This window comes from Onychomys torridus, chromosome 7 (assembly GCF_903995425.1).
Source record: "Onychomys torridus chromosome 7, mOncTor1.1, whole genome shotgun sequence".
In the NCBI taxonomy this organism is placed as follows: Eukaryota; Metazoa; Chordata; class Mammalia; order Rodentia; family Cricetidae; genus Onychomys; species Onychomys torridus.
Window position 1 is genome coordinate 29807590 of NC_050449.1, and position 26439 is coordinate 29834028.

At 40.8% G+C, this 26439-nt stretch overlaps 1 protein-coding gene across 2 annotated transcripts in view; it reads right to left on the reverse strand.

The window, feature by feature from the left end:
• The window catches only part of Fam118b (family with sequence similarity 118 member B), a 50927-nt gene that overhangs the window by 23855 nt on the left and 633 nt on the right, over positions 1 to 26439 (reverse strand). For both annotated transcript variants that reach the window (XM_036192444.1, XM_036192443.1), the window contains exon 2: positions 3041 to 3133. In XM_036192444.1, coding sequence (XP_036048337.1) covers positions 3041 to 3126 — 86 coding nt within the window. In that variant the 5' untranslated portion in view covers positions 3127 to 3133. The remainder of the gene's footprint in view (positions 1 to 3040; positions 3134 to 26439) is intronic.

Sequence of the window (26439 nt, forward strand, 5' to 3'; positions counted from 1 at the left end):
GGGCAAGTCTCCTAGACACTAGGCTTTAACCTTTTCCTTGCACCCAGTCTCCATGAATTCAAGAGATGGAAGGATTTCTCTGGGGAAATAGGGGCAGAAAAGACCCAGCTTTAGACAGGCTAGAGGTCCTCAACTGCTGAACAAGTTCCAGGCTTAATATTCAGAGGGAAGCTCATTAGCATAGTGTGATGATGAATATTGGTTACCAATTTGACAGAACCTGGAATCAAGTAAAAGAAAAGCTCCTGGGCAAACCTGTAAGGAATCTTCCTGATCAGATTATTCAAAGTGGGAAGATCCACCCTAAACGTTGGTGGCAGCCAGATTTAAAAAAGGAGGTCAGCATTGCCTTCCCATCCTGCTGACAAGTTCATCTACCTGTCCAGGCTTCAGTTCTTCACTGACATTATCATCTCCTTCTGCCCTCCAGTGTGGACTGAAGACTGGTGGTTTTCCAGGGATCTATCCCTTAGGCCTTCAACACCACACTGGGACTGCTCAGAAGCTACTGGCTTCTCTGCCTCTCCAATGTGGCTTGAACCACTGTTGGACAACCCAGACCACACCATGTAAGCCAACCTAATAACCCCCTTTTAAAATATGTATTCATTCTATCAGTTCTGTTCCTCTAGAACAGTGGTTCTCAACCTGTAGAACGTGACTCCTATGGCGTTGTAGGACCCTTTCACATGGGTCACATATCAGATATTCTCTATATCAGATATTCACATCATAATTCAGAACAGTAGCAAAATTACAATTATGAAGTAACAATGAAAATAACTTTATAGTGGGGGTCCCCAGAACATGAGGAACTGTAAAAAGGGTCCTAGTATTAGGAAGGTTGAGAACCACTGATCTAGAGAACTCTGACTAATATCTACACTCACATAGACTCCTGCTTTTCCATAGCTTAAATATGAATAGACAAACTATATGGTCACTTTATATTTGCAAAAGGCCCACAATAAGCAGTACATACAAACAAGCTAGCAGGTACAAAGGAATCACTCAGGAGGCTAAGGCAAGAAGATCATACTTGTAAGCCAGCCTGTCTTCAAAAAGACAAAACAGTAACAATAACAAAATTGAAGAAAATTAAAAATGTAACAGCAATTTTTAAAAATCTGTAAGAAAAACTGAGAAAACCTTTAAGAAAGTAGAACTGAAACAAATAACACATACAAAAACCCAGAGCCAGACACATAGATACATGCCTGTAATCCAAGAACTCAGGAGGCTGAAACAGGAGGACAGAGCTGGAGCTCAGGATAGGTTACATACAAAGACCTTGTCATAAAGTAGTGAGAGATAGGGTGGGGGGTGGACAGAAGGTTCGACATCTGAACAAAAGACAGAGAAATGTTTAATGAGAGTTTAATATCAGCTTAACACAGGATAATTACTTCAAAATGAAGTTATCAGGAAGTAGCTTGAAGGCATCATAGTATTTAGTTTCACAAGATACGGTAGTGTACAATTTTTTTGTGTTACTGAGAATAATGTGATTTTTGTAAGATTTTAGTGAGCAAAGACAAAAGATATCACAAAATACAAAAACTGGTGTTTTGATTTGGGTCTGGAACACCCCCTGGCATGGTTCAAGCACCAAAGGTTTGGTTCCCAAGACAGCAGTCAGTGTTTTCAGAGCTGGGGTTTTTGGAAGGTAACTGGACCAACTTATCATTGGGTTAATCCACTGATGGGTTTGTAATGTGAAGGCATTACTGAGACTGGCAGAGACTGAGTCACAGGGCCTACTTGGAGGTACTCACTAGAGATGAGACCTGAAAGAACGGTATCTTGCTTCTGGACCCTTCTTCCCTGGCTCTCTGATTCCAGCAGGCAAAAGATGGGTAACTCTGTTCTACACGTCCTTGAATGACATTCCACCTCACAATACTCTCAAGAGAAATGGAGCCAACAGACTATAAGCCAAAATCTCTGAAATTGTGACCAAATCACCATTTCCTCTTTTAAATTCATTTCTAAAACAACTGCTAATCACAACAGACTATCTTTTAGTATCTCCAACAATTATTCACTATGTATTCTTACTAAGAAAGGCATCTGAGAGTGTGCTTCAGCAAAATGGAGCACAGTAAAATAAACGCAGGAGACTAAGGAGCTGACTGTCCCAGGGTTGAGTTCAGAGGTAAGAATCCATGGAATCAATTAAACTTTAAAATTTCCAACATTTTTCAGCATATGACAGATTAATTCTCCTGTCAGTATCTGAAGAGGAAAGGAACACAGAAAATTAAAAAAACCCAAGATGCTCTTCAGTAATATGGAGGTTAAAAAAATGCACAAAAGGAAATGTAATCATAACACTTTAATACTATTCATGGTTTGTTTGGTTTTTCGAAACAGGGCCTCACTACATAGCTCTGGCTGTCCTGGAACTTGCTATGTAGACCAGGATGGCCTTGAACTCACAGAGATCTGCCTGCCTCTGCTTCTGTCTCCTGAGTGCTGGAATTAAAAGCATCATGCCCAGCTTATGAATACCATGTATAAAGACATAATAATGTAAATCTTGAGAACTGGTTGATCAAATGCAGATAAACATATGGGGAGATAAGGGTGAAACCTGTGGGGCACCAGCACAGAGGGAGGATGCAGGAAAGCAAATGGAGTCCTTATTCTCTGTTACTAGAGAGCATGCAGTAGAACACAGCATCTAAAGTATGTGCTGTCAGCTGCATGCCTGCAATCTCAGCATCTGGGAGGCTGAGGCAAGAGTTCTAGACCAGCTTGGACTATGCAGTAAGACCCTGTTTCACATCAAAAACAAAACAGATGTCAAGATTAGAAAAAACAGAAAATTAATATCTGATGAGTAGCATATGAGCTTTAAAGTAACAAATTTTAAAAGTATGTACATATATTACTTTAATAAAAAATTAAATCCAAAGTAAAAATAATTTAATCTTTTAAATGAAGGCCATATTAATCAGTGAAAACACCTATAATTTGGGGTAAGTATCTCCCACTAATGGTAATTTTCTGTTCCTCTGATTCCCTTTCTCTTGTTTACCTGGGCTTTTTGGTGGGGGGTTCGCCATCATTGAAGAATCCAAAAATCTTGTCTATATCAGAGGCCTGGCTCCCTGTAGAAGCCATCCAGTTTCTAAAATAGATTAAACATCACGTACCATGATTAGATCTGTAAAGTACACCATTTACAACAGCACATACATTAAGCACTTTCATAAGTCATAGACCCATTAAGGTATTATAGGGTGTCCTCTGCTTAACAGAAATCCATTAATTAATGAGCAACCAAGCTTAAGGAATGAAATTAGTGTAAGGCAAGTGGTCTTGAGATTACAACTCTCACTGTATCAGTGCTCCATATTGGCATACTGCTTCTGTTCCTGAGAATCCTTTGCCCCCATCTCCCACCAACACCCAGCTATGACAACTCATTTGAGTCACTGGCCATCACTCTATGGTACTTACATAAGACGACTTGGGAATCACTGAGATCATTAAACAACCCACAGATCAGTGTGCTAACAGTGTTTAATTATCCACCCACACTTGGCAATACAATGAGTAACACCACTTGTTCACTGTTAGACATTCTTTGTTGTTAATTGTCCCCACAGGCTGAAGACATGTCTCTCTCACTAAACATGGAGAGGATTTTAGTCAAGTCACTGTGGTAAGTGGTAGAGGTATTAAGCAAATGTGAAAGACAATGAATATCAGTTGCTGGGATACCCAGCACAAGAGTCACTACAGACAAAGGAACTACAATGGATTTTAATTGCTTAAAACTTTAGTATACTGGTGACATTTAAAGACTGATATTAGCAACTTTTGTTTTGTTTTTTTAAAACAGGGTTTCTCTGTGCAACATTCCTAACTGTCCTGGACTCGTAGACCAGGCTGGCCTTGAACTCACAGAGATCCACCTACCTATGCCTTCCAAGTGCTAGGATTAAAGGTGTGCGACACCACCGCTTGGCTTTTTTATTTTATTTTTATAGTTGTGTGCTTGTGTGTGTGAGTATGCATATGTTGGTGTGTCTCAGCATGTGTGTGGAGGTCAGAGGGTAGCTTTCAGGGTCTGGTCTCTTCTCTACCATCTGTGTCCCAGGATCAAACTCAGATTGTCAGATTTGGCAGCAAGTGCCTATACCTGCTGAGCATTTCACTGACAATGTAGAAGATAATAGAGTTCTGGATATGTTATTATGCCCCACTGTTATATCAGGACTTTACTATTAGAAAGCTCATTATTTATTAAAGCCATGTGTAGAATTTTCTCTTGTAAACAGAAGGCTCAGCTCCTTCTCCCATATTTCATCTCACATAATAACATTTCTTTGATATTATAGTCATCAGGGAACTAGGGGACAGAAAAACCACAAAAGTTAGGACATAGATCACCTTTCTGGTAAAATCTTTGATTCTGATCATGAGAAAGCAAGGCCCTGGGAAAACAGGTCAGCCACCAAAGCTGGAAATCTTGCCTTAACTTAATCATCTGGTATGACTGTTAAAAGGATATTGTAAATTCTTAAAAATACAGTCAGTCTTAAACAAAAGTACATATTTTCTAAGAACAGAATCTCTGGGGGCTTCTTCTAGTATTTCAAGTAGGAAACAGCTAAAGAAAGTCTAATTTAACTTTCCTAGACACTCTGTGAATGCTGGGCGCTCAGCAAATACACCACTGTAACGATATGTAAAGACACCTTTATGTGTCTGGCTTTGAGCAGAATGTTTCAGAAAGCCTTTCTTACGTTTGGGTTAATCAGTAGAGGCTGAGAAATAGTTTTCAGACTGTTTAAATCTTGAAGAACTATTGTCTTTCTGGAGACTCTGCATTGGGTGCTGCTATATGAGAGCTTTCAGCTACACCGACCTTGGTCCTAAGACACTCCTGGCAGACCTGGAGTTCTTACTTTTGATTATGTCTTGCCATAGTCAAAAGAGACTAAGATTTGTGTGGGTTGTCTGCTCTCACGGGCAGCAAGAGCAACATGACTTTGATAGCTGGAGCCTTTCCTAGACCCTATTAGCCTTGTATATGTTTGAATACAGTAACTGGAGTGAGCTAGTTGGGTGTCAGTCTTTTCTAAGAAGGCTGAAGCCTTCTGCTCCTTCGGAAGATGAAGGCTTAGCATTTGGGTGAGCTTCTCTCTCTACTGCGGCATCTATGAGCAACATCAAAGAATACACTGTCAGACTTCCTTCTCTTAAGTGTGTATTTCACTTCTTAGAGGCTAAAAAGCTTTCTATTTCCTGACAGTCAGGTCTTGACCATCACTAAAATATTTTCATCAAGTTCTAACCAGTGATAAAAAAAGTGGTTAATTCTTTCATACATACCACAATCTCTCAGTTTGGAGATACAATTTAAAGTAATACTAAGGGAAGGCAAGCATATTTATGACCCTTCACCCTCGTAAACATGGTTCTGTAAACCCATCACTTAAACAAATTAAACCCAGCCGGGCGCAGTGGCACACACCTTTAATCTCAGCACTTGGGAGGCAGATCTCTGAGACCAGGCGGCCTGGTTTTCAAAGCAAGGTCCAAGACAGCTAGGGCTACACAGATAAACCCTGTCTTGAACTCCCTCCCCAACACCCCCCTCAAAAAAAAACCAATAAAAACCAAATTAAACCTAATTATTGAACACCGAGAAACGTAAAGTAAATGGAACTTAATGTAAGTTTTGAAGCCTAGAATATTCAGAACTTAGTGCTCAATTCAAATACTAATCCAGTTTTGTTTAAAAATTAAAAAAAAAAAAAAAAAAGGCCAGGTGGTGGCGGTGCATACCTTTAATCCCAGTAGTGGAGAGGCAGAGAGGTAAGCAGAGTTCGAGGCCACCTGGTCTACAGAGTGAGTTCCAGGACAGTCAGGGCTACACAGAGAAACCTTGTCTCAAAAAACCTAAAGCAAAATTAAAAATTGTTGAGCAGTGCTGGCATAGAATTCAAGAGCCAGAGGCAGGCAGATCTCCGAGTTTGAGGCCAGCCTGGTTTACAGAAAGAGTCCCAGGGCAGTCAGAGCTGCACAGAGAAACCCTATCTTGAAAAACCAAAACAACAAAACCAGATTTAAAAAATATCACTACTAGGGTTGGGGATTTAGCTCAGTGGTAGAGCTTGCCTAGCAAGCACAAGGCCCTGGATTCGATCCTCAGCTCAGGGGAAAAAAAAAATCACTACTTATCACAGGCCATGTAAAATCTATAAATATTAGCTCACTTAATTCCTACCACCTTATTATTAGGTATTACAGATTGAATATCTTTTACCTAAAAATCCAAAATCCAAAATGTTCTAAAGTCTAAAACATTTGGACTGCTGACAAGATGCCATCAAGTACAAAATTTCACACTTGACATTATGTTATAGTAAAAATGCAGGTACACTAAGAAATTATACACAACACCATCAGGCTATATGTATATAAAGAATAAATTAATACTGTGTTTTAGACTTGTGTCTCATCTCTAAGATACCTCATTATGTGATAAAAAATAAAACAAACAAAAACCAAAAAGCTCAAACAAACTATTTCTGGTCTCAAATATTTCATTTAAAGGAGTCTTAGCCTGCATCATTAGCTACTTCATGGATGAGAAAACTGTGACACAAGGTTGGTACTTAGTCCCAGAATTCAAACCATAGCCATTCTGCCTTGCAATGCCTGCCATGCTCTCAGTAACACTACTACCAACTAAAACGTTCTCCAACTACTAGTTTCTCAGCCTTACAATATTTTTTGAAGTCCAAAACTAATTTTTTAAGTGCTAAAATCGTAGCAAGCAAATTTACTTAAAATAACTCTGTGTAGAGCTCAATGGGCATGTCCTAATTAGTCATGGTGGAGGCATGCACTCATACAGCCTGCTCAGAAGTTGGAAGAACTATTTGTTACACACCTCTCACTGCTGATGATCACCAACAGAACTCTAGACTAGTTCTGCCATTTCTCTGGGAAAATGCATCATCAGCTTTGCTGTATTCTCATCCAGACCACTGGTTAACTTCTGATGCTTTTCTTTACAGAACCTTTCTGCAAGCTCATTTCAGCTGCTAGAGTTTAAGAAAGTTAAACATGCACAACAGGATCTGACTGGAATGTTTTAGGTTCTATCACTAAATAGAAGCTAAATGAAAAGTAATTCTATATGCTCTTACCACAGCTGGTCATCCACTCATCTTGTTTTCCAATGCACTTATATTTTGTCCTCAGCCAAAGGATGTCTCATATGAGATTATCTCCCAAGTGTATATCCCAGTGCATATGTTACAAAAATCATATCTTATTCATTCTAGAGCATTGTTTTCAGGGGGGGAATCCCTTTCGTCACTTATTCTAAACAGTATGCAGTGCTGCTAAAAAGCCTCAAAGGTAAGTATGGAAATCTGGTACAGCATTCCTAACATATATCAACTAGTTAGTTCACACATGAATTTCTCTATGAGATTAGCTTCTGTTTCAGTGGAATTTGCTATGTATAAGGAGTGAAGGAAGTCCTGATTGAATGTATGTTGTTGACATGGGTACAGTCATGCCAAGGGTCTGTCAGGGACCCCAACAGGAGTAGAAAAGCCTTCCCCAGGTGAGGCTCAGTGGCAAAGCCTTCCTCTGGTCTAAGTGTCGAAGTTAATAGGATTTGCAGAAAATGTCCACTATAGCTTTCCACCTCCAGATATTTAAGGCCTGAAGACTTCTCTCCCACCACAGAGATGGCTCCTACTGAGATGAACTAACCCTGCCTCCTTGTTCAGCTGTATGAGTAACCCTTCCTCCCTGTTTAGCTATATAATAGTAAACACACTGAGCTTGGGGGTGAGGAGTTGGCTTTGGCTTCTCCATTAGAGAGCCTAGATCAGCCAACCCCAGCTTTTCTTTGTGTGTCTGTCTTTTCTTGATTTCCTTGCTGCCCTAGTCAGGTCATGGAGTCACGAAGAATACAGGAGCTATGTATAGTTGAAGTGGAAACACTTTCGTGACACAAGTAAACAGTGGCATTACCTGTGGCAGTGTCCTCAATACTCCAATGACTGCTAAGTCACTGACTCCTTCAAGGCTAACAGAGATAGCAAAGTCAGTAGATGCCCACTGAACACTGAAAAAAGGTGACAGTGATGTTATTAACAAAACTTTCAGGCCAAAATCTTCAAACGAGATAGAACACTTAGCAGTCTGGTAAACCCCGATCTTGAGTGGTAGAGACAAAGACAGAAGGATCATGAGTTCAGGCCGGCTTCAGCTACATAATGAGTTCAAGGCCAACCTGGGCCACACGAGACCTTCCCAATTAAAAATCAAAGAAAGAGCAAAAAAAAAAAAAAAAAAAAAAAAAAAGACAGAGCACTTATAATTTGCAACCTGTCATCTTGGTAGAACAGAGCTGGAGGTGGTGGATTCAAGATAACCTAAGAAAAACCCTGAAGGAAATGGGGAAAAGAGAGTAGAGAGAAACTATCAGAACCCTAGCAGCTCTTCTTTCCCAGCATCTTGGAAGCAGCATAAAGGGCAAACCCTGGCTCTTCTCTGCACTCAGCATTCAGCTGGGTCTCCTAGCTGCTTCCTCATTCTCACAGGCTCCCAGGATATGCATAGTATTCAACTGAGCCAAGCCCCATGCTACAACAGAATAATACTATGTGATAGATGGGCAGATGGAGTAAGTCAAGTGGAAGGAAAGTCCAATATTTTTTGGGGGGGATTGCCAGAAAGCAAAGGATTTACAAATAACTAGTATAAAATACTGGTCCATTCCTTGCAGCAAGCTTCTCTATCTTTGTTTATGAAAAATAAAACATTAACTTTAAAAAAGAACATGTTTACCTCTGCAGCAAAAAAGCCTAACTTTTTTTTTTTTTTTTTAAGGGAAACAATAGTCATCCTATGTCTTGAGAAAAACCCAAAACCCCTCTGATTGTGGCTATTGGACTAATCCCAACACATCTGTGTTTTAGCAGCTGTCAGGGAAGGGAGGAAGGAAAAGATGCCCAGTACAAGTAAGGCACCACAAAGGAGCATTCTACAAGCTTGTTGAATAGAACATATTCAATAAAATATTTGCCTGGATAGTTGATAAATTCAGCCCACAATGTGCAGTGCAGTTTTTCCTATCAGTGTAAAAGAGCAAGCTTGCTGTGTCTTCCTAAGACTCATACAGAGATAGAAATAACGTCCAGTGAACAGGCATTTGATTGATCTCTGTAACTCAGACTTGAAATATTTCCTCTTCCCATGGTTATCTTAGCTCCTATCATTATTCTTAAGCAGCACGCTAGAAACCTCTGACTTTTATCAGATAATCTCTGTATCAAACTCATTTCTTGAAAACTTGCCGCTGGTAACATGATAGCTTGATGTTATTCTTTTACAAACACTCACTCACATTAAATATGAAAAGAGCCTCATTAATGGCAAGGCTTCTGAAAGACCCCAAATTCCAGTAAGTCATTTCACTCAAGCCCCAAATAAATCATATTGATATTTCAGGATCATGACCTTGGATGTTCTTTTTATCAGTCATATTTTAGGTATGTAGGTGTTTTGCCTGCATGTATATACGTGCTTACTCTCAGAAGCCAGAGGGTGTCAGATCTCCTGGGACTGGAGTTACAGATAGTTGTGAGCTGCCATGTGAGTGCAGGTCCTCTATAAGAGAAAGGCAGTGCTCTTAACTAATGAGCCATCTTTCTAGCTCCTTTATCAATTATTTTTAATTATAAAGCCAAATTGATAGCTCAGTTAATAAAGTGCTTGCCTTGCAAGCACAAGGACCTTAGTTCAACCCTTCAGAACCTACTATTTTAAAAAGCAGCTACAGTGGTACACACGTGTAATCCCATTACCAGGGAGGCAGAAACAGGTGATCCTGGGCTTGCTAGTCAGCAAACCTAGCTTATTCAGCCAACTGAGGAAGGCCAATGGGAGATCCTATCTCAACAAACTAGGTGGATGGCTCCTGAGGTTGACCTCTGGCTTTCATATGTATGGGCAAATGTGCATGTGCACCTAAGCACACATGGACATGGGGGCGGGGGGAGATGCATATATACAATCAAGTCCAATTTACTCATTACAATACTACCTACATTTGAGTTCACATATATATTAAACATGATATAACAGATAAGTTAGAAACATCATAGGCTTGCTCTGTATAAAAATCAATTTCTGGGTTGGGGATTTAGCTCAGTGGTAGAGCGTTTGCTTAGCAAGCGCAAGGCCCTGGGTTCAATCCTCAGCTCAAAAAAAAAAAAAAAAAAAAAAAAAAAATCAATGTCTAGAACAAAGGGTTTTACTAATAAGCTTATTTGAGTACAATTTTTTGTTTTCATTTAGCAGCTTTAAATGTCTATTACATGCTAGGCTCTTGAATTCTCTCCTTCAAACGGAAATAGAACTGGAAGTTAAAGAGGTTGTTACATGTCCTTTTAAGGGTAGTCAGGCATGGTGGCACAGACCTGGAACCCCAGCATTCCAAAGATGGAAGCAAGAGGATCTTGAGGTGGCAGCCAGCTGGGCTTTGTAGAGAGACCCTAGCTCCAAGAAAGTCAAGTGGGAGAACTATAGAGCTGGAGGTGGTATCTGTCACAGTTCTGTCTGGGGGAGAGATAAGGTATGCTGACTTCCAAGAGTCCTTCTAATTTTTATTTAGATGAACATGTGCCACCTTCCTTGTGTGTGTGTGTGTGTGTGTGTGTGTGTGTGTGTGTGTGTGTATGTGTGTGTGCGCTATTAGCAGAAAGAATGTTTTGCTTCAGACCCACATTTCTGAACACTCTCTAGTAATTTTATTTAAGCTCCAACTCCCAGCAAACTAACCTAGAAACAATGAATGGCAATTTGAAGAATAGGATTCCAATAGAAAACAGTGATAAATGGAGAAAGCATGTAGAAGTTTTACAAAGGACAAAAGGCCACTATAATCATGACGCAAAATTCAGAACATTAAGAAAAGATGAGCTGTGCACATGATGGCTAGAGTAGCCCCAGGATCACTTTGAGCAGATTACAGGGCATGGTTCTTTATAAAGAGCATGGACATTTGAAACAAGGCACTTCAATGCACAGAACACGCTTGATACACACAGCTCTGCTGATTTTCTACTATGGCCACTGATGACAGTGTGACCAATTCAAGACTTAAGAATTAAGAAGCCAAGGCCAGCCTGGTCTCCAAAGTGAGTTCCAGGAAAGGCGCAAAGCTACACAGAGAAACCCTGTCTCGGAAAACAAAAAACAAAAACAAAACAAAACAAAACAAAATTAAGAAGCACATAGAAAATTTCACTGTATGAAAACAGAAAATATTTATCATCATATAAAAACATTTAAGAGATTTGGTACTACTGGGCTAGAAAGAACAGGGAACATGATAAAACCTGATTATGCATATTAGGTAAATGCTCTACTAATAAGGTATATGCCCAACCATCTTTAATCCCAACACCTGGGAGACAGAAACAGGCAGATCTCTAAATTCGAGGACAGCCTAATCTATAGAGTGAGTTCCAGGACAGCCAGGGCTCCACAGAGAAACCCTGTCTTGGAAACAGAAACAAACAAAAGGCAGTTTCCCCCTTCACTAAACCCAGTCTTAACTCTCTCACTGTTTGTCTTATCAACAACTGTCCTTAGCATCTTTGCCATAAAACAGACCTTAGCCTTATAACCTGGCAATCTGTAAGTGGAAATGATCATATCCACTCTTCCCTCTCTGAATTCTGAGAGAAGAAAAACAGTACCTTGGGCACACCAGGCACCTATTCTACCACTGAACTACATCCCCATTCTAGAATGGTAGAGTTTTTAGTTTTGGGGCTTTTTTGTTTTGTTCAGTTTTTAAAAATGCTGGGTCTATAAGCATGTAATCCAATTCCACTGATTTACTTACAGAGACACCTGTTTGTTCAGCTGTACGATGAAGTGAACTTAAACTGCATTACTTTGTTAAGATTTCAAGTTAAGACATGAGTGTAGGTATTTAAAGATTGCATCTGTAGAATTTGTGGACTGGAAGTTCCACCCCTAACTACTGATTTACTTTGACTTATGAATTTCTTGAAGCTCAAGAGAAACTCATTTCTAGAAAGCTGACACATCCAGTCCCTCCCTAAAGCCTCTACAAAATTCCTCAAATAGGCTTGTGCACTCTAGCCTTGAGGTCTGTCTTTACTCAGAATGTTCTTCCTCATCTATATGCATAGGCCACCCAACTTTTATTCAAATCGTACCTGATGATCTGAACTATCCTCCTGTGTCTGACTTAAAAGGGCTCTGAGGAGCTTAATACTGGTCCTCACGCTTACACAGCAAACACTTTGTGCTCTGAGTTATCACCACAGCCAAGAGAGATTTTTTTTTTAAGATTTATTTATTTATTTATTATGCATACAGTATTCTGCCTGCACGCTAGAAGAGGGCATCGGATCTCATTATAGATGGTTGTGAGCCACCATGTGTTTGCTGGTAACTGAGCTCAGGACCTCTGGAAGAGCAGCCAGTGCCCTTAACCTCTAAGCCATTTTTCTAGTGGCAAAGGTGGATTCTTAAAAGTAGAATTCTTTCTGTCAAGTGATTCAGGGGTATTAGTATTTGGGGACAAGAAATTAGAGTTTCTTTCTTTCCTTCTTTCTTTCTTTCCTTCTTTCCTTCCAAGAAACTAGAGTTTCTTTCTTTCCTTCCTTCCTTCCTTCCTTCCTTCCTTCCTTTCTTTTTGAGACAGGGTTTCTCTGTAGCTCTGGAGGCTGTCCGGGAACTCGCTTTGAAGACTAGGCTGGCCTTGAATTCACAGAGATCCGCCTACCTCTGCCTCTGCCTCCCAAGTGCTGGGGTTACAGGCGTGCGCCACCATCGCCTGGCTGAAACTAGTGTTTCTTATCTCAAAACAAACTGGGTTAAATAAAGCATTCCATGACTTCTCATTTGTGATTAATAAAATTAAATTCCTCATCATGGTTACCAAGCCCTAGCTCCACCCACTGTCAGCACTTCATTCAGCCCCTCTCCTCTTTCGGAGCCCCTCTAGTTTCAACACTACCAGTAGGCTGCCTGTGCACCCTTCTCCTCTAAGTGCCTCTGCGATACTTTGACCCCTTATTTCTATTTTTTTAATTATTTTTTTGCAATTATTGGCCTCTCCCACAAGAATAACAAGGAGAAGTTCTATCATCTGTTCCTAGGCTCATTTCTATTACACAGTGTTTTAAGCAACAGAGTAAATGTTCAAATATTTGCTGATTCAACAATTGTGTACCTACTATGACAGTCTAGAAGATAAACTGATGAAGAGAGAATAAGGTCACATAGACTTTGTTGACAGTCTACCAATGTGTTTGATAAAACAGAGCTATATGCACTCAACTCAGTCTATTTCTAGTTTGTAGCTGCCTCTGATTATATTCTGCATATCCTGTAGGATTCAAAACAATCATTTTATTAGTCATAAGTTGTTGAATTTTCATGTTCAAATATATAGTAAATGGCAAACATAGTGTTAAAATTACCATTATTGCATCCAGCTTACCTCCCCCAAACACTACATAGCATTTACACTTAGCTCAATACTATTCCTCTCTGAAGAAGATTCTGTTATCACTATGTATGACAAATACCCTAGATAATGAAACTGATTACAAAGCTTGCTAAATAAAAGTCACCTAACTATTATGCAGAGTCGACTTTGTTAAGACACAGTGCAATAATGCCTCAGCACAGTGGACATAGTACACTGACTTCAAAGTCAGCCCACATGACACAATGACATGTGATAGTATCTCAACTGATGAATAAGACATAGGCTATTTCCTTGGAAAGTCTAGCCTCTAGGGACAGAACACCGTAGCCAGACTTGTAACATGTTCATGCAGGTTGAATACACACACATTAACACTGAGGAGGAACATGTGCTCACTGAACCCTTTACAGGAAACGAAATCCAAAAGACAAAATTCACCGAGACTGTGTTGCTGTTCCTCTTCCTTTCCCTCCTGAAGCACCTAGTGCTTAATTCCATTCTCATCTTTTCCTAGCTTCCCTTCCATCCCCCAGTGAGAGAGCAGTCACCCTCACTTTAGCTTCCAAGGTACAAGGTCTGAAGGAACCCCCTCCAACTCCACACATTGCTTTCCCTCCCCACCACAGTATTCTTACGGTCTAAAGTACCAATTAACCAGGAGAGATTCCTGGACTATGTCTCTACTGTGCTTCAGGCCCATGAGATACAACTTTCAAGTTCAGTGAGACTGTACTTAGACACATGTCGTTCTCTGAGACAGACAGTATGTCAAACTAAAAGTCAAAATAGTTTAAAAATTATTCTGTGCCACAGACCTCTGAATGACAGAGATAATCTCTACATCTTAAAATTATGGGCAATTGCCTCTTTCTTTTGGTCTGAAATACCAACCTAAGTGCATACTGATTTTGTAAAAACCATTTTAACAATCCTTTAAGAACAAAAGAATGATATGACTAAAAATGCCATCTTCAACTACCATGATAATCTCTGTAGGACTTTTGTCCTAATAAGAATCAACTTTAGCTGGGTGGTGGTGGCGCAGACCTTTAATCCCAGAACTTGGGAGGCAGAGGCAGGCGGATCGCTGTTGAGTTGGAGGCCTGATCTCTGTGAGCTGGAGGCCAGTCTGTTCTACAAAGTGAGTACCAGGACACCCAGAACTGTTGAACAGAGAAATCCTAACCCCCAAAACCAAAACCAAACAAACAAAAAAATCAACTTAAAAAACAAAACAACATAGTATTTTATGTGATATGTAAATAAGCTGAGAGTCTAAAGTATTGTTTAGATTAGAAAAAAGAATCTGAAAGCGCCACACACAAATAAAGAGAGATTATCATCTCCATAGAGCCCATCAAGTTTTAGCGTGGAAGAAATAGATCCAAAGCATTGCTTTGCCCAGCAGGCAATAGCAGTCTCAAAGTGGCCTGTGAAAATAACCAAAGGGGGAAAAATTATGAGAGAAAAGCAGGCTAGGGAAACCTACAAACACACTGTATAATAAAGAGCTTAGGAGGCCAGTGAAGACAAGGGAGGGACTCCCAGGCAGTGAGCAGCCAGAGGGTAGTTGGCACCTCTCCTGTACCTCGGAGAACAGATCCTGTGTAGACATTAAAGAAAAAATATAAAATTATAATGAAGCAGTTATGTAGAAAAGGCAAGAGGGCTGGCTCACTGGCAAGAGTCCTTACTGCTCTGTAGAAGACCCAGGTTCACTTCCCAGCACTCACATGGTGCTTCATAACCATCCATAACTCCAAGTCTAGGAGGTCTGATGTCTTCTTTTGATTCTGAGGGCATCTGGCATGAACATGGTACAAACACACAGGCAAAACACTCACACACATACAATGTTTTCAAAAAGGAGTGCAAAGCACCTAATAATCTTGGCTCTATCAATTCAAAACTTCCTTCCTTAGAGTGCCTTTGCTCCAGGCTATCATATTCTTACAACCCCTTTCATACTACTTTCCTGCTTTCCTCCACTGACCTCAGTATCTTAGCAAAATTAACTTTTAAAAACATTCAGTGCTGGGCATAGTTGTGTACACCTTAACCTCAGTACTCGGGAAGCCAAGGCGGAATATCAAAAGCTGGGGTTGTGGCTAGAGAGATGGCTCAGCAGTCAAGAACACTGGCTGCTCTTCCAGAGGACCCAGATCGACTCCTAGCACACACGTGGCAGCTCACAGATGTCTGTAACTCCAGTTCCAGGAGATCTGATACCTTCTTCTGGCCTCCTCTGGCACTGCATGTATGTAGCGGACAGATGTCCACAGGTGCAAGCAAAACACTCATACAGATAAAAGTAAGTAATGGTTTGGGGTTTTTGTTGTTGTTGTTGTTGTTTTTTTTTTTTGGTGGGTGGGCGAGGTTTCAAGACAGTTTCTCAGTGTAACAGCTCTGGCAGTCTTGGAACTCGCTTTGTGGACCTGGCTGGCCTTGAACTCACAGATATCTGCCTGCCTCTGCCTCCTAAGTGCTGGGATTAAAGACATGCACCACCACTGCGCAGCTGTAAATAATGTTTTTAAGGGTGGAGGCCAGTTTTTTTTTTTTTTTTAATACAAGACCCTGGCTTAAATGAGCAAACAAATACAATTTAAACAGAGCAAGATGTGGTAGGGCCTACTTATAATCCCAGCTACAGAGGTAGAAGCAAGCAGGTTCAAGGCCAGCCTGGCAATTTAGCAAGAATCTTGTTTCCATAAGATAATGGAGGGAAAGTTTGTATGGATCAGCAATAGAGAACTCATCTAGAATGTGTAAGGTCTAGGGTTTGCTCTCCATAGCTACAGGAACAAGCCACGCAGTGTCAGGACAGGGCAGCAGTATTCTGCTCCAGCTGGCTAGGGCTGTGAGGCACCAGGATGAGCTGCCCATTGAGAAGGCAGCTCTCTAGCTCCATCCCATGGGTGAGACACACCTATGGATTCTGGAACACTATGAAGCATTTACCGGTGACTTCTAATCTCAAGCTTTTTGGGCAGTGTTAAAAAGGCTGTGCTGACTGGCCTTCTGAAAACAGTTAAGGAAATTTATGGGTAATTTGTGTTTTCCTTTGCTATGTACAGATATCATTGTGCCCACTCCCCTGACGTTAGTCCTTAAGCAATTAATGCTTTCTTTTCAAGTATTATCTTTAAAATGATAAGAATTTTGTAAACTACAAAACCAAGACTGAGACAGAGGGGAGAGAACTGCACCAGCTAAGGACTTTCAATCAATTTTTGGAGATGGGAAACAGAAACTTTAATGCAGATCTAAAGATATATATGGATTATCATAAAGTCTACTCACTGCAATTTGCTTCACCCACTGCTAAGTCAGAAAATGATTTCATTTTCTCCACTTCCCAAATCAAAGGTTTAGAGAAAAACAAAATGAAATTTGAAATAACTTGAGTCAAATACAACCAGGATCATTAGACCTGCAAAGAAATCACAAGATAAAGGAGTTCATTTGTTTCTCAAATTACTAAGTGCCTACTAAGTGCAAGGTCCTTCTCTACAATGGTAACAGAAGAGAACAAAACCAAACCCCATGTCCTGGTGAAGCCCATAGTCGTAGTGAGGGTAAGCCAGGTAAGAAATGCTCCAGGAAACAGGGAAGGAAAAGGGAGGCAGGGTCTGACATTAAACAGAGAGGGCACCTCAATCAGGTGCTCTGAGGCCAGCCTGGAGAAGGAGCATGTCATTGCCTATGAGAGGCAGGATACAATCAGGCAGAGAATTTCCAGTGAAAACCCTCCAATCACTTGTAGGAAATGGAGCTAATGCAAAGATCTAAAGAACTATAATGGACCCACCTGCAGCCTATCCCATCCATATAACAAGAGTAGACTAAAACCCTGGCATGGTAGCACACGCTTTAATTCCCAGCCCTTAGGAGGGAAAGGAGGATCAAAAGTTCAAGATCAGACTCAGTTACTTAGTGAGTTCAAGGCCAGCTTAGGCTACAGAGAGAAGGGAGTGGGTAAGGGGAGGAAAGAAAGGGAGGAAAGAGGATAGGAAAGTGGGGTAGAGAGAGAAGAAAGAGGAGAGAGGGGAGAGAGATGTGAGGGACAGGAGGATAAGGGGAGAGGGGAGGAGAAGGGAGGGAGAGAAGAGCAACAAAAGAATCAAAGAAAGGATGGGAGAAGAGTCTGCCAAATGCCTCAGAACTCAAGGATATGAATGGACCAACTATAACATGACGAGAACGCTGGGGCAGCCTCACCCATTGTACACCGCCATGAAACTATGTAATATAGGGGATAGAGGACATCCACATATGTGCTGATATTTTGTTGTACTCCAATAAAACTTGTCTCAGAGCTAGTCACAGAGTTAAACACAGAGGTCAGGCAGTGGTGGCACACACCTTTAATCCTAGCACCAGGAAGGTTGAGATAGGAAGTGAAATGGCTAGACAGGAAGTAGAGAGCTTTCAACTGAGGACTAGGGCATTCAGTCAGAGGATTAGTGGAGTTGGCGAGGTGAGACGTGGCTGTGACTTGTTCCTTTGTCTCTCTGATCTTTCAGCATTTACCCCAATATCTGGCTCTGGGTTTTCACTGTAAGGCCATTTAGGATTCATGCAACACTCATAACTTTCAAGGAAGGAGAAAGGCGAGAAACAAGATTATGTGGAAAGGATGTGAATGCCGTCTCTAGAGCAATAGCCAATTCCTGAAGACAGTACAGCAATGTCTCAACATTCTATGGGAGAATTACTTCAAACTTTCATTTCTATATGCTGCTGAACCAAATGGGCAGGCAAAATCAAGCCATCCAAATACTTCTCAGGAAATTCCTGGAGTGTATGCTTCAATAAAACAAGGAAACAAGCCAGAAAAGGACATGGTTCCTTCCACACAGGAAGAAGATGAGAGAAAAGCAGGTCCAGGACAGCAGCTGGGCAGCGTTCCTAAAAAACAGTGAAGGTAGGAGGAAGAGGCAGGGCGCCAACAGACAGGGTGATACAGCTGAGCTCACAATGTTACTGATAAGTATGTGAGAAGCATGCTGGCACACTTTGGGGGAACTAACAGCAGGCAGGTGAGAACTGAAGTGTGGGCCAACCTAAACAGTGAGGAGTACAGGTGAAAGAGATTGTATGTCTCTACAGCCAACACTGTTTGGCAGAGAGGCGAAGTAGCAATATTTAACATTGGCCATGACTTTTTTTTACTTTTTTTTTTTAGGAGCCTGACCTTCATCTGGTATATCCATAAACAAAATATTAGCTTGGAGAAGCAGAAAGAAACCATTTCCTGGACTCCAAGTCACCAAATCAGAATCTCTACAGCAGAGATCTAATGACTGATTTCTTGCTTGAAACAGTCTCACTATGTAGCTGGCCATGAACTCAAAGCAATCCTCTTGCCTCAACCTCCCATGTGCTAGAATAGCAGGCATGAGCCATTATGCTCAGTGTTCCCCGTAACTCTGACCAAGTTGGGACCAATATATTGGGATCGGTAAACTGAGTGGATCAATTTCTTTAAACTAGTTAATAGTTTAACTCCGCGAACACCAACTAGTGAGATATATAGTACATATAACAATGATATCGGGTCCAACTTACCAGTATGTGCCAGCCATTAACAACTAAAGCATACACAATGAGCCACATCTTTAATTGTTCTTACTCAAATCTCCTACTCAAATAGGAAAGTCCTGCTGAAAATACATGTTATTTTCTTAGGGTCTTAACATCTGGCTTTTATCCAACCAAGTAGTTTTAAAAATCCGTAATTTTTTTTCTGTTGATAGTCTAGAAACTATGTTTTATGTTCATTTCCCAATAAGATTACTTTGATTTTTACATAATACCTTAAAATACATAGCTCTTTACAGTTTTGAAAATACTGCAAATACTGGGCTAGGGATGTAGCTCCATGGGGGAACGCTTGCCTAGCACATGCCAGGCCCTGCATGAGAAGTGATGCATGATTATTAATCCTGAGTATCAGCTTAATTGGTTTAACAAAGGCCCAAGAAATAAGTACACTTTTGAATATGTGTATGAGGGGTTTCCAGACACAACTAGATCGTAAGTGTTCTGATCTAATCAATGAGTCCATCCCTTGATACATTTACAGTGCAACAGAATTAATGGGAGATGGAGAAAAGAAAGAAGCAAGACCTACTTAGAAGTCATCACGGTGGATGCCCTTGGGAGCTATATCTTGCTCTAGCCCCTTCCTTCTTATTTCTTGGTCAACATAATAGCTCCACCAAGCTCCCTACACCACGATGGACTCACCCCTGGAACTATGAGACAAAATAAGTCTTTTCACCTTTAAGCTACTGTATTTAGGTATTTGGTCATAGTCACAAAAGTCTAATACAATTTCAGACTAATAATTTGAGTACCTATTGCATGCTGGACACTCCATATCTTTATCTTGCTTATCAACCTTATTAGGCAGGTATTATTAATTCATTTTACAAATGAAGAATGAAGGTATGGAGCTTAAATGCTGTCAATGTCCCCAATCCCCAATCTATTTTCTTTTTTTGTGTATGAGTGGTTGATAGAATGGATATATGTGTACCACCTGAGTGCCTGGTGTTGTGCAGAGGTCAGAAGGTGGTGCTGGATACCTGTGAACTGGGGTTACGGATGATTATGAACCACCAGGTGGGTGCTAGGGACTGAACCCAGGCCCACTGCAAAAGCAACAAGTTCTCTACATCACCGAGTCCTCCCAATCTATTTTCAAATCTCCTCACTTTTCTAAATATCCATCTGTTACTTCAAGTAAGCACAGGAATTTCAGTATCATATAGTTGTTTACACTACCCTCTTCTATGGATGAGAAATTGAAGGCAGAAAACTTTGAAGTAAATAACCCCAGAGACAAAATTAGACTGAATTCTGTATTTCTTGATTCCTAGCTCATTTACAAACTATCTGACAAGTATTTATGCACCTGGTCCTATACTATGTGCTGAGACTAGCTGATAGTCTTTATATACTGGCAATGTGCTAGGCTTTACAAGAGTGCTTTAATATGCATTAATTTAAACTTCAAGTAGCCCTAAAGCAGTTAACACTTAAGAGTTTAAAACACACACTAAAGAAGGCTGCAGATCAGCTTAATGGATAGAACAGGTTTAACTTGTGTAAAGACCAAATGTTATAAAATACTCATCTAGGCATGATGGCTCAAACTTGTACTCTTGGCATTGGGGAGGCTAAGGCACTGAGTTTGAGAACAGTCTGGACTATGCAGTAAGACCTAGTCTAAAACAACAACAAAAACCAGCTGGGCATGGGTAATCCTAGCACTCAGGAAGCTAAAGCAAGGGAACTATCTCAAAACTGAGGATAGCCTGTTACATAGTGACTACGAGGCCCAGACATGGCTAACTGCAAGCCCCTGATATCAACATACAAATAAATTACCCCCAAACCAAAAAAGTGAAAGATTTAATTATATAGCCACCATGCACTCTATCATCTGCAAGACTTACAGGCCACAAGTCTCTTCTGGATCAACATTCTGTGATCTAATGAAAAGTATATTGTTTCCCTAGTTAAAAGCAGATGACTTGGGCTTGAGAAATGGCTTAGTGGTTCAGAGCACTGGCTGCTCTTCCAGGGGACATGAGTTCAATACTAGTACTCACACGGGCACCTCACAACTATCTGTAACTCCAGTTCCAGGGCATCTGACACACAGGCAAAATACCAATGCATAAAAATAAAAATAAATTATTTTTTAAAAAGCATATGACTTAAGGTGCTTGCTAACATTCATAAAGCACTGAATTTGATCCCCATCAGCAACAAAACAAGTGTTTGCAAGATATGTAGCTTCTTCTTGGATGCATCTTGGGTCTCTTCAACTGCTAAAAGGAGCAAGTTTCTTGCTTGCCAACATTAACAAATTCTTCTTTTTTAAAAAATATGATAACGAGCCGGGTGGTGGCGTACACCTTTAATCCCAGCACTCAGAAGGCAGAGGTAGAGTTCCAGGACAGGCTCCAAAGCTACAGAGAAACCCTGTCTCAAAAAAAAAAAAAAAAAGGATAATGGATTGTGGTTGTACTAAAAACAAATAGACAACAAAATTTCAGATGAAATATGTGTGGGATTTGAGCCAGAGCCATCTGGGGATGGGAGGGCAATGGTCCCATGTTGGTTAACTGTCAAACTGGTTGATCATAGATGGGAGTTTAGCGCTTTTTCCCCTGCTCCTGCCCTTTTTTTTCTGTGTAGCTAAAGATGACCTTTAACCTCTTAAACCCTCCTACCGCTGGTGTTCTGAGATGACAAACATGGCAGGCCATGTACCACACCCACTTTACTTCTATTTGCTCATTTAAATTTTCACAGTCCATAAAATACTGGAGACAAGCCATGATATTAACATGGCTTGAAAAGAGAACTATGAATGCTTCCCTGTTCTAACTTTTGTACTTTTCATGTTAAACTATTACTTTTATAACAGAAAGCATAAAATAAAATTATTTAAAGAAACATCCATTCTTTGTAGTCATCTTTGATTTTAGGTAGTCTTTACTTTTTCTAAATGGGCAGACCAAGACCACACCCACAGTCTCACAAGGTCTAACCCACTCTTCATCTCTTTATCCGTTACTGCTATGGGTACACTTTTAGAAAGCCACTGTACTAGAACAAGTACAATCTGCAAAGAGAAACTAACCAAGAGTAACTAATAGGGGCACACGCATGACAAACAAGACCAAGTTGAGAAAAACAATCCATGGCACAACTCCTCTTCAGAGTCAGACAGTTTTCAGTAAGGACCTTGAATGTGCAAAGTAGTCAGGCGTCAGGGTAGGGTGTATTTTATCTCCTCAGCATTGGTGCTACCTATCAGGTTGGTAACTGTGGACAGACAGAACGAGGCTAGTAGCCTCACATGGCCCATCTCCAGCATTCTCTTGTGACATAGCTACTATCCATGCTTCAAGAAACACCAAAGTCCAGGAAACACTAATTTAAGCTACACCTTCTGGACCACTGGTCAAAAGGTAGATAAAAGTATGAGGCAACAGAACAAGGGAATTTCCTGGAACTGCCTGTCTGAGGTTGGGTGTGGCAGCAGGTTTATAATCCTGGCATTCAGGAGAAGACTGGTTCAGGAAGACAAGAGTTGAAGGCTAGTCTGGGAGGTACAGTGATTTCTAGGATAGCATGGGTTTCATAGTGGTAAATATCCTGTCTCAAAAATTTAAAAACAGTAAGGTGGTTTGGAAAAAATAATTACTATCCATAACCTACATTATAAGGTTATAGGATTCTCTTTTCAAAAAAAAAACCAGGGTCCCACAAGGCAGCCCTGGCTAGCCTGGAGTTTACTGTGTAGACCAACTAGGCTGGCCTCAAATGCACAGAAATTCACCTGCCTCTGCCTCCTGAGTGCTGGGATTAAAGGTGTGTGTCATCACACCTGAGCCAGGAAAGCTTTTCTTTTTTTAAAAAATTTATTTATTTGGGGTGGAGGGGGCATATGTACCATAGCAAGCATATGGAGGTCAAAAGGCAACTTCATGGTGTAGGTTTTCTCCTTCTACCTTTATGGGGTTCCACATTTTTTAGGCAAACACCATTACATGCTGTGCCATCTCACCAATCCTCACTTGGGAAATCTTAAGTATCACCCCAATACCATTCAGTTAGGTAAACTCTAAGTACAAACATCAGCTCAGTAGAGTGCTATTGATGAAATTATTAAGGCCACTCCACGTAGTTAAAAGGGAGGTTTATTTTGTGGGATAGCTTACAAATGAAGGGATAGGTTGCAGGGTCTGGGAAAGGTATGGCGCAGTCCGGTGGTGTTCTCTGGAGAACTCTGCTCGGTCTACCTCCAGCGTCCAGGGTCCCAGAACCAAGAGAAACCTCTCCTCTCGATCCTGGGTCTTCAGCTTCCTCCCTCAGCACCGCCTTGTAGGCGTGACCATTACCAAAGCCTCAATGGGGGTTGGAACTTCCAGGCCAAGGCTGGAATGGCTACCCACCAGAGAGTGCACTTGGGGTGGGGCATTTGGGAGGAATCTAGATTCTTTGTGCTGGCGCTACACACATTCAAGGTAAGTCTGAAATAAGTTTCACTTGTTAAGGTCAAAAGAGAGGCTCTGAAGTACCATTTGAAAACCTTCACAGAACAGCTACTGAGAGCTGTAGAAAAAAGATCAGCGGTTAAGTGATGAAAAATCAAAACCCAAATTACCGGTTAATTTCATAGCAACTAGACTGGGACCAGTCCCCAGATCGCCTGGCTCCCCAGACCACACTTTCCAGGAAACCACCAGTGAGTTCTTGCTAATTGCTTCTCTTAATCTCCCTAAAACCATAAAATAGTGTCCAAGTACTTCCTGGTCTTCAGGCAAGCGGGATCCCTGGTTAATCTGCAACTGGCAAATCTTTGTTTCAGGAAGCACAACTTAGCCTTCTGTGAACTAGTCAATCTTCCATGTATGCTGCTTAAGATTCCTTATTAATTAGTTATCATCTATATTTATGAAATACTAAGGGAGCATTTTTGCTTTTCTATAGAATAGACATCTTTAAAAGGTTCCTTTAAAAGATTATGTACTTTTTTTTTTTTTTTTTTTTTTTTCTCGAGACAGGGTTTCTCTGGGTAGCTTTGCACCTTTCCTGGATCTTGCTCTGTAGACCAGGCTGGTCTCCAACTCACAAAGATCCGCCTGCCTCTGCTGGGATTAAAGGCGTGTGCCACGACCGCCCGGCTAAGATTATGTACTTTTAAAAATTATTATATTTGTGTGTGTGTGTGTGTGTGTGTGTGTGTGTGTGTGTGTGTCTGAATGTGCTCAAGTGCATACAAACTCAGGAGGAGAAAGGACAACCTGGGAGAAAGGACAACCTGGGAGAAGTCAGTTCTCCTTCTTCTATGTGGGACTCAGGTCGTCAGTACAAGTTGAGCCAACAATCAAGTTCTTTATGTAGTTATACAAATAAGCCATGTTTGAACAGATCTGTACTCTGTAAAAATGGTGACCCAGTAACAGAATGTCCTTCTAGTTCCTCCCTTGGACTGGGAAAATCTTTGGACAAGAGGTGTCTCTAATCAAAAGTCAGCATGAAGTTGGTGAGGAAGTAGTACAGAGAAGGCCTGAAAATAGCTCTGACTGGATAAGGAAGAGGAAGAAGATAATACAGATTTGAAGGAAAGAGGATGTATGCACATCAACTGTTTATGAACAGTAACTCTACTTGTTTTGTTGTTTGAGACAGGACTCTCTATGTAGACCAGGCTGGATTTGAATTCTGAGATCCTCCTGCCTCTGCCTCCTCAGGGCTGGGACTAACGGCATGCACCACCATGTCCAGCTGTAACTCTATTTTAAATTGTGAAATGCCAAGATTCATGGGAGAGGCATTAAGGAAATGTAACTTTTGTAACCACATGTAGAGATAAACAGAAAAACTAAATTCTTTAAATTCTTCTTAGAAATTTTCAGCAAAAAACAAAACAAAACTTAAAAGCCTCTTCTTTAATACAGTGAGTGGCAAAGCATCTTTATTTTCAGGCATTATAGACTGTGCCTTGCATTACCCTGAAAGCAAGAACACAGCTTTGTGTCACTAGCAATGACATCTATCTGAGTTGCTTCTTTGCTTTGTTTCCTGCCACAGGTCAATTCTATACAAACAAGCATTAATCTTGAACATATACAGGTTTTTCCACCCCTTCCCCCAAACCTGGAACAGGTGTGTAATTAAATTCACTTAAAGGTGTGAATTTAAGGCCTGATGCCCATGTCTTAGGAAGGGAGCCTTATATGATTAACAAGGGATGCTCAATAGTTCAGTGACATTAGAACCTGCAACTGCAGCTTATCAGAAAGGGTAATAATTCTTATAGGGTGGGGTTTCTCAACTTTTATAGGTGCTCTACTTGTGAATTTCTTGTTCAGATGGAACAGAGCCACTAACAGACGAAACAGTGTTTCCCAAACTGCTCCCAGGGAACTCTGTATCCGGACCACTTATCTTATTACAGACACACAGACAAGTCTTCTTTCCACCATTCTCTGCTTTCCTTCTTCATGTCAAAAACCGACAAATAAAAAGCTCAGAAACAGTCTTTAATCCTAGCACTGGGGAAGCAGACACAAAATTCTGTGAATTCAAGGCAAGCCTGGTCTACAATGTGAGACCCTCAAAACAAATGACAGACAAAAAAAATCCAACTCAACTCAGAAACACTGCAGCCACACAGATATTTGTGAGCTTACTGTATCAACAGGCTTGGGGATTAGAAAAAAGAAAAAAGTCCTCAAGTAACTCTCATCAACAATGGTACAACTTGACTGCATAAACTGTAATTCACATTCCAAGGACGGTACTGAGCAGAGGGAAAAAGACCATGGGATGGGACATGACCTCATTAGTGATCACCAACATTGCAATAGCCTAAATGGTTTTCCAGCTACAAACCCTTTTCTTTTCGATCTGTCCTGCACTGCATTATCAGATTCCTATCTACAATGCTACTTACAAGGAACTTCTCAAGAAGTTTCAAAGACTCTCGACTACCTAACACATAAAGTTGAAACTCTTCAGCTTTTAGTCTTCTGTAGGCTATCCACCTGTTCAACTGTTTCACACGTAATGTGGTCTCCCTCTGCTAATCCTTTTTGGAGGGAGAAGGACCCAAACCTAATTCAACTACTTAGTCTCCAACTGAAACGCAATCCCTCTCTCTCTCATCAGAGAAGAGTCACTAGTTCTCATGACATCCTTTTAGCATCAGCTTCCCCAGCAAATGGCATGCGCATCCCAAGGTGTTTTCAAAATTACCATTCCAAACAGCTGTTCAAATTCCCAGCTGCTCTTTGGTGATAGGAAAGCTGTGGTTTGCAGTTCCGACCCGGGAGCCCCTTGTAGGAAAGGGGGAGAGGGTTGGACAGTTTCGAGCTATGGAAGGA